This window comes from Oxyura jamaicensis, chromosome 7, assembly GCF_011077185.1.
Source record: "Oxyura jamaicensis isolate SHBP4307 breed ruddy duck chromosome 7, BPBGC_Ojam_1.0, whole genome shotgun sequence".
In the NCBI taxonomy this organism is placed as follows: domain Eukaryota; kingdom Metazoa; phylum Chordata; class Aves; order Anseriformes; family Anatidae; genus Oxyura; species Oxyura jamaicensis.
The window spans coordinates 14,094,206-14,110,201 of NC_048899.1; the positions used below are offsets into that span (position 1 = coordinate 14,094,206).

At 36.1% G+C, this 15,996-nt stretch overlaps 1 protein-coding gene across 7 annotated transcripts in view; it reads left to right on the top strand.

Annotated features, from left to right (window-relative positions):
- The window catches only part of NBEAL1 (neurobeachin like 1), an 89,902-nt gene that overhangs the window by 35,908 nt on the left and 37,998 nt on the right, over positions 1-15,996 (top strand). For 5 of the 7 annotated variants that reach the window (XR_004752245.1, XM_035331244.1, XM_035331243.1 and 2 more), the window contains exons 11-21: positions 2,663-2,749; positions 4,168-4,251; positions 5,820-5,918; positions 6,021-6,601; positions 8,042-8,174; positions 8,850-8,969; positions 10,263-10,566; positions 11,468-11,553; positions 11,972-12,061; positions 14,549-14,720; positions 15,553-15,686. Coding sequence is in view for 6 of the 7 variants with exons in the window: in XM_035331244.1 (XP_035187135.1) it covers positions 2,663-2,749; positions 4,168-4,251; positions 5,820-5,918; positions 6,021-6,601; positions 8,042-8,174; positions 8,850-8,969; positions 10,263-10,566; positions 11,468-11,553; positions 11,972-12,061; positions 14,549-14,720; positions 15,553-15,686 (1,890 nt within the window). In the remaining variant the exon portion in view is untranslated. The remainder of the gene's footprint in view (positions 1-2,662; positions 2,750-4,167; positions 4,252-5,819; positions 5,919-6,020; positions 6,602-8,041; positions 8,175-8,849; positions 8,970-10,262; positions 10,567-11,467; positions 11,554-11,971; positions 12,062-14,548; positions 14,721-15,552; positions 15,687-15,996) is intronic. The other 2 variants (XM_035331247.1, XM_035331248.1) reach the window with 1 other exon arrangement.

The window sequence follows — 15,996 nt, forward strand, 5'->3', positions numbered from 1 at the left end:
TACATAGGGTGTAGTGTTTACAGAAATGCTTATTAATCTCAATCCCAGATGGGATCCCAGAATTTGCAAGCCATTGTCTTCATCTGATTCCTCTGTAGATTTCATTTCCCTCTTCATATTCAGCAATATATGAAAAAATTGTTTGGATTATGACTTAACTGTACTTACAGTCGGTGGCAGAATGCTTATTTACTTGAAATGTTTTGAACAGTATTTGTGGTTTTTGTTTGTTTTTCATCTTTTGCTGAAAATAGTTTGTTTTACCTTTCCATTCTCCTACTGTGTTTGGGCATCTATGCCTATTTTCATATTGACCTTGTACTCTGTAAGAAACTTCTTTTCTAGTTTCTTCTTGAATCATCAAGCAGTGAGATGTTTACCTGTTCATGGAGACTCTGGCTTTGTTCCTGCTCTCATGTAAACAAGTGGGATTTATAATTTAGGAAAACAGGAATGCTTACTTGGATTTTTTTTGATCTTTCATTTCTACACTGCCTGTATGTCTGTCATAAGATATGCATTTTGGAGTTTTTATCCTGTGACAGTCTTACATGCTACTGTGATGTATTGGGATCAATGTTGCCAGGTTAATACATAGTATTTTTATAAACTTTTTTTAGTGAAAATATCCCCAAGGATGATAAATGGGAAGGGGGGGGGGGTGGATTTGGGAAAGCTGTTGTATTTTCCAGTACATCTCTACACTTATTGAACGTCAAATGGCAAAGATGAATGTAGTATTGGAATTAGGATTTCCCTCCTTACTGGAGGAAGGAGACCCTATTTCTAGATTTTTTTTTTTCTTCCCTGCCCGTGAAGATCTTGCTACTGGATTCATTAGCAAGATGTGTAAAGCACAGTTCTGCAGCTCTGTGTTTGATAGCAGGAGAGTCCAGACACAGATCTGAAACTCAGGAATCTATTGGATCTTCAGCAGATTTGGGGGGAGAGAAATTTTCATGGAAAGGAGGGTTAAAGAAAATCCATATCACTATTTCTGCTATAGTTATCTCAACTTGAGGTATTCAAGCCAACAATTCTAGTCATACTTTAAAATCATTTGCTGCTCAGCAGTCTTGTAAAATTTAAATCTTTTTCCCCCATATTTGCTGGTTTTAAGCCTTATGGACAAATTATCTTCTCTTAACTATGCTCTAGGATTAGAGATCAGCATAAGAGCTTTTCAAAACTACTCAGTTAAGTTTTGGTGATTTGAACGTCACCTTTTGCCTGTCACATCCAAGAAGAGGGACTGCATTTTAGAGGTATAAGAAGGGGCTTATTTTATCCTAAGACTTTTAAGTAGTTGCTCATAGGTCCTGAATCTTTTCTCTTTGATTAAATTCTCTGGGAGATCAGACTATGAGCAAAGCACAATTACCTCTAGCAGTATGCCTGGTTGAAAACATGTGATTATTGTCTGAACAGCTTTTACATAGAAGACTTTTGATATGTATTGTCTGAATTAAAATAACCCATCTGAAAAAAATGCCCTTTTTTTGCATGTCTGCATTTCCTTTTATTTAATGTTCTTATTTGCCCTTGTTAATGCTATAACCCTCTGAGATGTACTGTAGTAATTCTGAAGTATTAAGTGCTCTTGACTGTCATGTACTTTTGAAACTGACTTGTACTTCTATGTGCTTTCACGCCTACGTAAGTCAAAGTAATACCTTGAGTGTCTTCCTTTTGTTTACCCTTATTTATGGCAGCTGATTTCCTAGGTTGCTCCTCTGTGGTGAGAATGCCTAGTAGGTAATGGGAGGAAACGTATGAGGAAAAACTAGGGAATGCTTAGTTTTTACCCACTGAAGGAAAGGCTTGTTGTTGTTGTTGTTACTGGTTTTGTTTGTTTTTAAAAGGGTTTTTAAAATATTTTGATTGTGGAATATTTAACACGTCTCTTTAGAATGTAAAAACAGAAGAAAAATTTTAGTCCTGATTAGATTATGACTGAACTATGCACATAAAATGACTGCAATGGATTATGAAGATATTTGAGTGAGTTTTAAACATGGAAATTCAGGCAGAGAGGGGAGGAATCTAGCTGCTATACACAGAGCAGTTTATGCTGAAAATGCATTATAGGTATATATTTTATTTACAACCTGTCAGATTCTTAAAATAAAAGCAGAGATATTTTACCCTTCTTCCTGTCCTGAAGGCTTACGTGCCTCAGAAATTCTACTGCTGTTGCTATTTGACAATTTAAATATTTTGTCTAGATACCTTCAGCCTTCACCTAGGATGAGACGTAAGTGGGCACCAGTGAGGCACCTGTATCCATTTCTTTGCCAATATTCCATTGTTGTCTATATTTCTTAAAAGTAAATTTTCATCATGTTGCATATGGTAAATGAAATCAGTTGCTAAGCTGTTGACCACTGTTAACTTCTAGATAGGTCTGTTTCCTTGTCTTAATGATTACATTCTTTCATCTAATTCTGGGAAAGAAAGTGCAATTAGTGTCCAGCAAAAATACAGTGTAATCTTCAGTATTCTAAGAGTTAACAGAAGACTAATGTTAATGGAGGTTTGCATCTCACCAGTGTGAGAACTCACTTGTATGTTAAACACAAATCCAGGGCGGCCTCCACAGGTTTGGCTGGAGGTAACTGTTTAATGCAATTATTTCCATTATTCTTGTCTCTGTTTCTAACAGCTGTTTTTAAATGCTAACAATAAAGTGGCAGACAAGAGTGAAAAAGACCTTGCCAACAAATTACTGACAGAAATGAATAAGGACCAGGTACCTACCTAATCTGTATTTTGCTTCAGTTGAGGTTGAGACACAACAACAGGAAAATTGGTTCCTGTGCTTCACCTTAATGATCCTCTTTAATCCTTTTGCAGCAATCCTTGTGTTGCTGCAGCCATCAGTGTTTTCTGTCTGTGGAAAGTAACTTTTCTGATTGAATTCAATTTCAGTTTTATTTATCTGCTTCACGTTGCAGATATTTCAATAAATTGAGCATCAGTTATGCATTTTTAAAAGGTGAAGTACATGAATGGAATCCAAATTCTATCAACCTGGTGGTGATTTTTTTTTTCCTTCCCTTTCCTCTTTTTTGCTTCTTTGTCTCAGCACTGTGGTGTTTTGGATTCTGGGGCCTTGTTTGTGAATCTCAATGGTTGTATTTGATGTCCTGATTCTGTGCTTGTCATCAAGAACAGATGTTCACAAAACTATGGACAGGCTGAATCAGGGAGGTAGGAATAGCCTGTTGCTTTAATTTTCCCATGATGTTGTGGAAAGTACCAAATGCAAATTGATGTTATATTTTGTAGTAGAATAATTAATTCCAATGAAAAATGTAACGATGCTAAGTACAAAGTGTGGTAATCGACAAAATGTGTTCCTAACTAATAGGTTTGGCTTTTTTAGAAAATCAGTGCGAGACTAACTGCATGTAAATGTTTCTTCACATCTAACAGTCTTCTGATTCTTAACATTTCATTTTCAAAATATTTCCAATATGCAGTTCAATATTTCAGGAACAATAAAATTGAGTATGTTTGTACAGTTTTGCTCTAGGTTTACTGATGGACATGAGATGGTGCTCTGTTTTTTTTTTGACCTTAAAAGCAGCATAGAGATACCACCATAAACAAAATTTAGAGGAAAAACAAACAGCAAAAAAAGATAACTTGAAATGGGAAAAGGAGATATTAAGCAATGAGATGAGGATATGGATGAGGAAGCCACCTTACTGTGCTGGTGTGACTAATCTCTTATTATTTGTGTGTGGGTTGCATTGGGATACAGGGACCTAGATGTAAAATGAAACACTTTGTATGAAATGCACATGCCTGATGGATTGTCAAGCAGCACATACACACCTTACAAGAAACTTCTTAATTTGTTTTCCTCCCTCCCTCTTGAGGTTGTCCATTAGCGCATGAGGAAAACCTGTTTGTCCATCAGAATATTTGAAGTTCAATGAGTTTTGTGAATGCTTCTCTCCTCCTCCTGAAGTATTGTCTATTGTTAATGCAATCTTTCTTGTAGGGTGTGGGGGCATATGAAATCTTTATTGGTGGGGAGATGATTTTTGGAGCATGTTAGTAAACTCTTGGTTTTCATCCTGGCAGGAGGGCATGATACAGATTTTGGAACAGAATGGTCTTTGCACATTTGTATGTAACTTCTGTACCTGCTACTTTCAGGTGTTTCAGGCACACCTAGACTGCTTGGCGGTATCAACCATTCAAGCCCTCACAGCAGTAATGCTCAAGTCTCCAGCTGCTAAGGTAACGGTACATATGCAGAGGTCTACTTGCAATAGACCTCCTGATGTTGTCTTCGGTTAGCATTTTTACTGAAAAAATCTTGATAAGGAATCTTGCTAATTAAGATGAGCAACTTGTGTCAGCTAATTTCTGCCAGATAGGAGCAGCTGATTGGCTGGCATCCCTTATCTTTTTATTTGTTTCTAATGGCTGGATTCTGAGATATCTTGATATCAAAACTGGAAGAATGGAGCACTAATGGTATTTGGAGCTTTTGTAAAGGGAGTGCACCATTACCTGTCCCATGAATATCTGGGATAGAATTAATGAGTATTTGCAGAGTATAGCTTCAGGCAGGAGTATGTGTTGTAGCTTTATCGTGTCTTTAATCGAGGACCTTACTGCTGTCTAAATGGTGGTCTTGCCATTACCTTGCCTTTCTGTTGTAGTTATTCTTGTGATTTGATAAATAGATAGGCAATGGTTAGTTTGTGAATCTGACTGGAAGCTGAGGCTGCAGAGAAGTGGATTTATTCTTAAATTGCTTAGTCTGTTAGATTCACCTTATGGTTGAATGATTCTTGGCACAGGGAAAGGAGTATGACTGCACAGTGCAGGCCAAAGTAAGAGTGGAAATCAGCCGATTTGATTGCTACTTGCAGTACAGTCTGAGTGAGAAGTGACAAGGTAGTAAATTAGACTCCTCCAAAGCGTAACTCAGAGTATTCATATCTCCACTGTCTCTGGGAAGCCTGGGAAAAGTTGTATGGTGGGATTGGGAACTGACTGTAATTCACAAAGGTCAGTAAACATTTCATCTGTGCTTCCACTGCAGCATATGCATTTTTTCTTTGCATATTTGCTTAAGTAATTTTATCGTTTCTGCTGGCAGACTCATCCATCTGTTTTAATTTCAGTGCGGAATACAGTAAGGAGAATAATATGCATTTTGTATGATTTGTTTTCTGTTTACTAAGTGGAAAAAAAAAAAAAGGAAAAAGGGTACTACATTCTGGATTTTGCAGCTTGATTTACTTTTTCCTTCATATAAAAGTGATTCATTTTAGGAAAACTTTCCTGGAACACTTTTCTAATTTTTGAAGTGTTTAGGATGGGTGACTTTTAATCAAGCTGGTCTAGGAAAATCTTTCACCCCCAGAATATCTGGATATTTAAAATTCTCAACATAACACAAACTACAGCATGAAATGGAGTGGTTAAAAAATAAGGCTATTGGTATTTTGTGATAGACTTAACATTCTGAGTATAGCAAAGCAATTATATTTTTGTATATGTGATAGACTTAACATTCTGAGTATACCGAAGCAATTATATTTTTGTATAGGTAATTACTAAAATATAATTTTGATCTTTTATTTTGCTGCATGCTGCAGTGAGATCCTTCTTTCTTGCAGCGTGCTAGGCATAGCAAAATGGACTTGTTAACAGAAGGATTTCTAGCCTGTAAAATATTATTCTTGCATCCTAATTATTTTGTATCTAATATTGTGTTAAATTAAACTTGTTGCAGTAGAAGAACAATTTGCATCCCTTTCATTTGTTATTGAGACTTGAATTTTTATCCTCAGGAGGTCTTCAAGGAGAGAATTGGTTATGCGCATATATATGAGGTACTAAAATCGCTGGGTCAACCCTCACGGGAATTACTAGAAGAACTCATGAATATGGTGAGATATGCTTTCTTTGAATGCTGTCTAAAATGCTTACGTCACTTTAGCAGTAATTCTATTTTATTGTATTTCATATCTGATTTTTCTGCTGTTTTTCAGGCTGTTGAAGGTGACCACATGGCTGTTGGGATATTAGGCATTAGTAATGTCCAGCCATTATTGCTGCTTATCCAGTGGCTTCCAGAGCTAGAGTCACACGACCTGCAGATTTTCATCTCAAATTGGTTGAGGCGGATCTGCTGTATTAACAGACAGAGTCGTGCCACATGTGTCAATGCGAACATGGTCATCCGTATCATTGAGACATTAAATTCCCATTCTGCACTCCACTGTACTTGTGCAGAGAACCTGATTGCCCTTCTGGGCTCTTTGGGGAGCCAGTCAATGGGATCAGAAGAATTGCTTCAGTTAATACGGCTCCTGAGGACTGAGGAACCAAGGCGGGCTCACCCTTATGTTGTTCCAGTGATGCGAGCCATTCTGGCAATGGCCCGCAAGCAAGGCATGGCAAGTGCCTTGCAGTATTTCAACTTGTATCACAGTATGGCAGGAATTGCAGTTCCATCAATTCAGAAGTGGCCAGGCTCTGCGTTTTCTTTCAGTGCTTGGCTCTGCCTTGATCAGGACCAGGTGGACCCTAGCACAACTAGCAAAAACGGCAAGCGGAAGCAACTCTATAGGTATGGTTACCCTAATGACTTCAGCAGCACAAATCTAGGTCATCTGTTCCCTGTGGCATATGGCACCCTATTACATGTGGTACTTATTCTCTTCTTTGTAGTATGCAATATATAGCACTTACTTAGGTTAGTTGCGAAAGGGAGCAATATCATCTGTCACCACAGCCAGCCTGGGTTAAGAAATAAGCACATAGTTTCTCAATTACACTGTTTTCTTATCTGTAGTTCTTGTCTGCAGTTTCATTATTCACAACTCTGAATCATATTTTTAAGGTACGTAGCTTAAAAACAACAGCAACAACAAAACACCCCCAGACAGTCTTCCCCCTGTTTTCTGCAAAGACAGTGGAAGCTGTATTTCATATGAGAGCGCAATGAAAAGGGCACCTTAATCAGTTTAAATAGTAGACATTGGCATGGTTTGTTCTTGATAGTTTATATAAGTGTGGGTTAACTATCTGGGTAGAAATGTTCAATAGGAATGTCAGGAGTATTTATATGAAGGGTGCCACCTGATGAACTGTCATAACACTGTTTCCAGTTTGTCAGTGTGTGCCACTTAAGATCTTAAATAGACTGTGGTCCTAGAAAACCATGGTGGAATTACACTATGAAGTTAAAAAAAAAAAATTAAGTCTATTTACAGGTTTTTTTTTTTCGATGTGATGCTGCTATACCAATAACTGGCTGTTTTTCTATCGTTTTATGTACAATTTTGAAGAAATTATGCTAGATATTTGAAGCTGTGTATAATTTTAGTACAGAATCTGTAGCTTCATTGTAGGGCAATATTGATGTGTTTTTGTTACAGGGCACTGATGTTGTCAATAATGAACTTACATATTCTGTATTGAAATTAATACAAAGAAATATTTAAAATTCCGGTGTCAGCCTAAAATGCTAAACACACAATTGAATTTAAATCATTAAAAATTTATTTAGCTGCTAAATTTTATGGTGTTTAGTTGTAAGACAGCTTACATCTGCTGAGACTGTCGATAATATTCATGCCACTTTTGTGTTTTATATTGATAGATATGACAGTACAGTAAATAATGCTTTTGCTATAATTTTTTGTATTCAAGCACTTAAAAAAATAAGTCTGTGCTTGCAGGGCTTGTTTATAGATAGCTGCTGACAGCTGAGCTTCATTATACTGAGTGAAATAAGGTATATAACAATGACTACACTTATTTTGCATTAAGGTTCTTGCTGATAGATAATCATGTTATGAAAAAAAAATTCCTTAAACAACATTTCCCTTCCTTGTAGTAGTTCTGTGTCTTGTTCTTTGGAACAAAAGTGATAACTAGTCAAATAGTAAATAAGCGAGCAGCAACAAACAGCTTGAGTTGCTTCTTTCCTAATGAAAATACTGTTAGTTGACTTCCAATAGGTTTGATGAAGTCCTTGACTGTGTGTTTTGTTGTCTTTCTATAGCTTTTTTACGGGAAGTGGTATGGGTTTTGAAGCCTTTATTACGTGCTCTGGGGTATTGGTGGTTGCAGTTTGCACAAAGAGGGAATATACGACAGTGATGCTTCCAGACCACTGTTTTTTTGACTCGCTCTGGGTAAGATTTGATACTGAAAAACACTGTTTAGGACAGCACTGTTAGCTCAGAAGTCACAAGTTTGTTTTTTTTTTTTGTTTTTTTTTGGTGGTTTTATAAAAGGTCTATAAGGTCTGTTTTTATCATACTTAGTTTTGAACTTATGCAAATAATTAAATTCAAAAAATACAAACACTTTACACATATATTAGTGGTTGATTAAAATAAATCATGACTATATTGTTATAACCATTGTTATTTGTTATTGATAAGCTGATGATTAGCATTGTTTTTTTATAGAGGTGTGGGGCTTTTTTAGTGGAGTTTTTTTAACGTGCAGATTTTTTATATTGAATTAAAACAAGCATATTGGTTTTAGTGTTGAGTACACACTACTGTATTTAAGCCTTGCCTTTTTCTATTCCCATATTTAAGGACTGGTGTGCATTGTCATGTAAGAGCTATGCCTCTTGTCTTCCGAAAACCTGTTTAAAAAGTAAACTACTTGAAAATGGAAGCTGACAGCTGGTGTCTTCTTGTTTATACTTGGGATTTATTTTTCCAAAGCTGTTTCTTTAATGGCTTCCTCACCAGATTAGTAGAGATGAAGTTAAATAGTTCTGTACAGTCACTTCTGTGATTCTGTCATTTTCATGCAGTACTTTTTAACAATGTTTTAATTATTTTATTAACCAGCACAACATAACTATTGTTCACATGCCTGGAAAGAGGCCCTTTGGTCAGAGTCTTGTATACATCTATGTCAATGGACAGCAGAAGATCTCTGCTCCACTTCGATTCCCTGCCATGAATGAAGTAAGTTCACCTTCTGTGTCATTCCCCTCTCCTGATGAACTCTCATAGAAGAATGAGAACATAGTTGGCTTCTTTTTAATATGGAATTTGAGTAAGAGCTTATGATAGCTTAGCTAATAAGTTTATGTTCAACTTTGGTCAGTGTCCAGACCATTGAATTGGTGAATATGTATAACCAATAAGTAGTGCTGGTGTAGTCATCTCAGTTTAAAAACAAAACTAAAAAAGAAAAATAATTTACCTTGGTTAGATGGGGGGGGAGGAGCGGGGGTGTTGTCAGACATACTGACATAATTTATGAATGGTTACCTCTGCCAGTAGGATTAGTGTGGTAGTGCTCACTGAGAAATATTCTCTTTTTTCCATCAGTCAGTCATTTGTATTTTCTGTGTCCCCATAATATAGGCTAGTCTCGCACCTGCTTTGTTAGTTGGATAAGTAGTGTGCATGCAGCTTATCGATCTTAAAGCTTTAAAATGTTTATGCATTTAACCTGAAAACACACTAGCCATCAAAATGAGTACATGGCATGTTCATTTTTCTTTGAAAGCATTGTCCATTCTTTGTGTGGAACAAATCATTTTTAAACTGGGGTACAAACTGACCATTCTTCCACTTTTTCTAAGTCCTCATTTGATATTTGTTAAGTATTGTGAGAAATTTTAGTAAACGTTTAAATTGGACATAATCATGGTAAAATCAGTATAACACTAAAGAATGACAAGTAAATGTTACTTCCATTGCATGATAAAACTTTGGATTTAGGCTCAGTTGTAGAAAAACACAACTAAAGGTAGCTAAATGTCAGGCAGGTAAGCTTCCCCATGAGGGCATCTATTTGAACGGAGTAACTGGTACAAGAAGAATAGAGTAGCACGTATGCTGGGGCTAGTATTTTCAAATATAATCCAGAAGAATATATCCAAAGAATCTATCCAAATATAATCCAGAAGAGGAATGTTTACCAGGGTATCTTACCAGGGTACCATCCTTCCTGGCTTTGCTCCTGCCAGCTTTTTTTTTGTCACGCAACAGCTGAGGTTACCAAATTTACTTTTGATTGTAGAAGGGGCACTCTGCTGTAATGGAGAGTGCATGCTCTTTTTCTACTGTGCTGGATTACTGATTCTCCAGGACATGATAGAATTTGCTACTCTTCATATAATTTATTTAGTTCAGGTTTGCCAGAGAGAGTCTTCAGATTCGTTTTGTAAACTGTTGGGGTGAGGGGGAGAAGGAGCTTAGATTTACAGTGTCTTTTCTTTTTTTTTTTCCCCATGCCTGACTGTCCAGCCTTTTACTTCTTGCTGCATTGGTTCAGCTGGCCAAAGAACAACAACTCCTCCTCCATCTCAGATACCAGACCCACCTTTTTCTTCCCCTATCATGCCCCATCGTACGTCACTTGGGGGCATTCTATCTCCAGGAAGTTGGAGTGGAATGCTTGCAAAACCGGAGCTCATCACCAAGATGATCTCAGCAGGGACTCAGGATAGTGAATGGGGATGTCCAACATCTTTGGAGGGACACCTTGGATCAGTTATCATCTTCCATGAAGCACTGCAACCCCCTCAGGTGAAAGCATTGTATTTAGCAGGTAAGCAGTGATTTTACTGGTTTAGTGGAACAAAATGGATAAGTTATGGAAGTACCCCACTGAGTTTTGCTCTATACATACACATAATGATGAAATGAAAATCCAGAAGAATTGCAGAGCTAACCCAAATGGGTTAGCTAAGAGGGACTTAAATAAGCTCAAAATGGAATTCTTTTTAGTTTTATTTGAAATGTTAGGTTTACTTAAGCTCATCTATTCATATGCACAGACCCACCAAAATTAAAATTTTATGTAATATTTTCACTATTCTTAATTTTTCCTACTGTTTGCCTACGTGTGCTTACAGTTGCAATGATTTAAAGTGTTGCTGCTGTTGATAAGCCATTGAGGTGATGTATGCTTGAGGATTTTTCCACAAAAATCAATCAATTTAGGGGTGATTTAAAATATATATTTTGGTAAGCTGTGTCATTTGGTTTAAGGTGTTAAGGTAGTAAGTTCCATAATGACCTGCAGTTGTTAAGAGATAAGCATGGAAGTACTTCCATTTAAAGGAATTATGTTCTGTTACTAAACAAAGCTTTCTTGAAGATTACTCACTGTGTGATCATTTGGGCTTGATGACAAATGGATTGGTGGCAAATATCAGGAGACAGGTGTTTTTGAAGACAGAAACATAGCTGTTTGTACAAACTAAAATATCTTTATATAGCATTTTATTTAGCTTTTTGTCAATAATATGTATTTTGTTTTAAGAAGACTATTAAATGGATGACTTAGGTCATAAGATTACTTCAAAGCATGTCTCATAAGTGTATTTTGGGGTGTCCAACCAAAGATTCCAACAAAGAATAGTAGTATAAAATTTGTGAAAGTCAACATTAATATCCAGTGGACTCTTAACAATGAAAACTAATAATTAAGTACATTGATTTTACAGGTCCAAACTGCTTAACTCCATGGAAATCTCAAGAGTCTGAAGTAGCAGACCTCCCCAGTAAGGTGTTGCTTCATTACACACCAAAGGTATGAAATGATACATAATTTTACTTTGTTTACATAATCTGCAGTAATTTTTGAATTTGTTCTAGAAGTTCCTTTTTGTTTTGCTATTGCTGTTTCATTAGAACAAGTGAATATACCATTTTTATGCTGTGGTTAAGGGAAGATGAAGAGCAGTGAGTTTTTTTTAAACTGTTGTCTCGTGCAGGGGTAATAGATGTTATTCTTGTTTGGCAAAAGGACAAAATTATCTTGTGCAATTGTGAATGTCAAATCTAAGATAACATCATATTCCAGGGGTCCTAAATTGTTTAAATGCTATCAACACAATGGCACAAACTTTCTGAAACATATTATACGTCATTTAGAAACCTTATTTTATGTTGATGCATCTGTAACTTGTTTCTTAAATAATACTGTAGCCTTTTAATTTGTTTAACAGGCCTGCAGAAATCCAATTTGTCTTGACCTGTCTGCTAATCTCTTACATGGAAGACTAACTGGAAACAAAGTAGTGAACTGGGACATCAAGGTAAATGCATACTGAGCTGGCAAAGCCTGATGGAAACGTGATGGTAGCCATACGTGTTCACCTAACTTTTGGAATGCTGGAGGTTATTGTCATAATGTCAATGACATCTCACTGATACAGGCAGTTTTTGTAATAACAATTAATGGGCTAATGCTGTAGCTGGAGTAGCGTTGCAGTATCTTTAATGAGAATTAACAAGGGTTGCTACTCTTAATGTTGTAGCTAACGCATTAAGATAAGTTGTGGTAGTTGACTCAAATCTTCATAGTCTGTTCAGTGCCTGTTGTGTATTGAAAGAAGAAATCAAGGGTGGTGTTAAAATAATCACCTAGTCTTTAAAGAGAAGGTCATCCAATTATCTTAATTACTTTTAGTTTGGGATTGGTAGGACTATATGATTTCACAGTATAAAAACATTTCTTCAGAGTAAATACCAAAGTTTCATTGAAGAGTACTATTGTCTCTGCTATATACTAATTTTCCATTTTTTTTCTCATTGGTGGATACATTCGGGTTATCTGATTCATATAGGCCATGCAAATCATCTTTGTTTAACTTTTGCCAGCATTTATAATGACAGTACTACCGTTTCTTTAGTATTGGTGCTTAGAATTTTACATTTTCTGGCTAAATCAGTTTCTAGTCTCTTGCTCAAACATTCTATTATAGCAAAACTGTCCTATCTGTGCTTTTTCTTTGTCTGTTTGTTCTCTTCCTTCGTACCCAACACTTGGGGGGGTCCATATATTCTTCTGGTTAATCAGCTCTTTTCTAAGACTGACGGTTCAGGTCTGACTTCATACTATAGACTTGAAACTCACTGTGAAGTGCACCCAAGCTTAATGAATATTTTCCTGTACTTGTTTGCTTATTAGTTCCCTAATCACTAGCACATTAACATCAAAAATTCAAGTCAGGCTTCTCACTGTGTATGAGAAAGTCAACTGATTTGCAGCAAAGGAGCTTGATCTAGAAACATTGACATGATATAGGGTATTTAAATTTAGATGTAATATGTTCAATTCTGTTCAGTAGATGACCTTTTCTTACAAGAAAAGTCAAGGTAAATGAAGGTAAATGTATGAATGCTGTGCATATGCTCTAACTTGTGGAGATTAATGTTAAGAAAATTCAAATACACTTGCTAGTTAACTTTGCTAATGAATACTTTGCAGAATATGCAGTTTGTTGTCCTTATCCCCAGTAGTGGGAAGAGGGGTGGGTGAGGATGGTTAAGATCTCTAGCTTTGTGGGAAAGTCTTTAGAGTCTTAGAAGAATAGTTGTACTTCATTAACAAACACGATGGGATTTGGCACCATCTTGAGGAGGGATAAAATGTGACACTGATCAGGATGAGCTCATAAGGAGATAGTTACAGCCTGAAATGAGTTAAAGCTACTGCTGGCTTTAGGTTCAAAGAAACTGTGTTTTTTCAAATTTCAAAAATGTGGTGGTTCTTGTTTTGCCCAGCTAACTAGAAAGCTTCATCCATGAGATAAATTTTGCAGATTAAAAAACAAAAACAAAAAAACTTATTTTCTGTTCAATTATTATTAAATTCACCTTAATAAACGTGAGGATACCTGGACTGGGAAGGAACATCATAAAGACACATGTAATACAGTAACAATTGAAGAACTGGAACATGATGGAGGTAGAAAGAATGGTTTGCTCTACTTCCCTTCAACATTTCCAGGAAGGGAAAGTGATATTCTGCATTAACAGACTGGCTTACAGAATGTTGTTTTTATTTGTCTTTTAAAACTTTTAGGTCACAATAGTTTTCATTGAACTAAGCTGGACAGGTGAACAGGTATCTCTGGCTAGCTTTCTGGTTACTATCTGAGACCCAGATTTTTTTAAAGTGACATTTGGAATCACTTCTAGGAATCTTGTGATTTGAATATATTATACCTTACCACAAGGAGCTTTATTTGAAGTGTTCTGCTACCCCAGTTTGAGAGGAAGGGAAATAAAATGTATCTTAGGAGACTTGAATTCTAAAAACAGGGATTAGAATTGAGGTATATGTGAAATTACTTTAAAAAATCAAACCAGTTTTTTTAATTGTCTGAAGTTGAAATCTTTCATGAATAGGATTAAAACACAGATACATAGTCTCCTTCCTGCTTGCTGCAAGTAACTTTGCTAGCAGAAAAAAAATGTTTCTCTGTTTTTCAAATATGTGTAATAGAAGATTCTGTCCAGTAGTTGTATCCTTTGGGTTCCTGTGTTGTTTAGTTGAGGGGAGGTGGAAGGAAATGCAAAAATACACTTCCAGAGCAAGAGCAGGCACGTGTAACTGCAATGCCTAAAACTACAGTGATTCTCTTGATAAATTCAGTATTTTAAACTAGTTTCAAAGTGACAAGAAACAGTCTGATTGATTTGTGAGTTCATAACGTTCCTTGTATGTAGAGTGAATTTTGGTTACACATTTCAGAGGATTTTATAGTGACCTTTTCCTCCTATTTCTCTTGATTTAGGATATGATCAACTGCATTGGCGGAATAAATGTGCTGTTTCCATTGCTGGAGCAGATCAGTTTCCTTGGTGGACAGGTGCCCGAGAAGTCTGAAGGGGAAACTCTACCACCTCCAGAAGCAGTAACTCCTGTTGAGGGCGACTGGGTGGTATTGGCATCCACAAAGGCATCAGGTAGAAAACTACAGTTGAGATGAAATTGTTCTTAAGCTTGATTTTAATTAAAAATCATTCCTGTGAATGACAACCATTCTATTACATGCTGGTTTTACGAAGTAGCAGTGTAAAGCTGACAGACTGTTCCTGTTTCTTTTATGATATGGTTACTGAATGCCAGCTGTTCAGCACTACGTAAAATTAACCTAATAATGTATTGCAAATATAAATGTATTTGATAGCATTACTTTTCTTTTAATGATTTATATTAGTGTCAAAATATGCAGTTATTTTCATTTCTAGTCTGAAAAATTGGTTCTTATTTTGAGAATTTTTTTTATATAAAACCTGCTAATATCAATAGGAAGAGCTTTCTTGCAACATGAATGTTGTGTCAGACAGCCACACAAAAACTTTGCAGTATCAGAACAGTGCTGTGTAGACTTGAGTTAAACTTTAATTTTCTAATGGAAAATGTCCACAGAGACGAATCAAGAAAATTAAAAGGAAGCTTTAACAACAGATTAAAAACAAACAAAACAAAACAAAAAACACACACACACAAAAACAGAAAAAAACGCTCTACTAATATAAATTGGAAATGAACTTTTGTCAGAAAACCCTGGAAACCAAGCTTTGCAAGGTTTTTTGCTTTTTGTTTTAGAGGGGATTCTTCTAAAGACTGATTCTTCATTGGAAAAAAGTCTAAAGACAGCCTACAGCTATGGAAATAATGCACCAGGAGTTAGGAAGTTCAGGAAATAGTGATGAATATAAACACTTCATCTTACTTTTTCCCTTGCTCTCCAACAATCAACCATGAGGTTTTTGCTACTGTTCTGTTTTGCAGAAGCACGGCTGGAGAAGAATGTTGTTGCAACTTTCATCTTGCTGATAAAACACTTTATTCAGAGGCATCATGTTAATCAAGAAAATCTGATTCACTCCCATGGAGTTGCCACCCTAGGAGCCTTGTTACAGAAGGTGAGCAAATTTGAGAAACAACCCATAGTAACGAATGTTATGGCTGAGTAGTAATGAATGTTATGAATGAAGTCGTGCTTACTTTGAAACATTTTTAGTTTGTACAGGATGCAAGGCTTCTCTCAAAGATTTACTCATATTTCTGAAAACAAGAAGATATGAGGAGCTGATCTTGGTCTACAAAGTGAAACATGGTGTTTTGTCTTTTTTTCCTGTTCTGTTTTTTTTGGTTATAGGTACTGTATTGTATGTTTTTTTCAAACTAGACTTGTTTGCATATATTTTATTGCTTTAATAATTGTGGACTTGA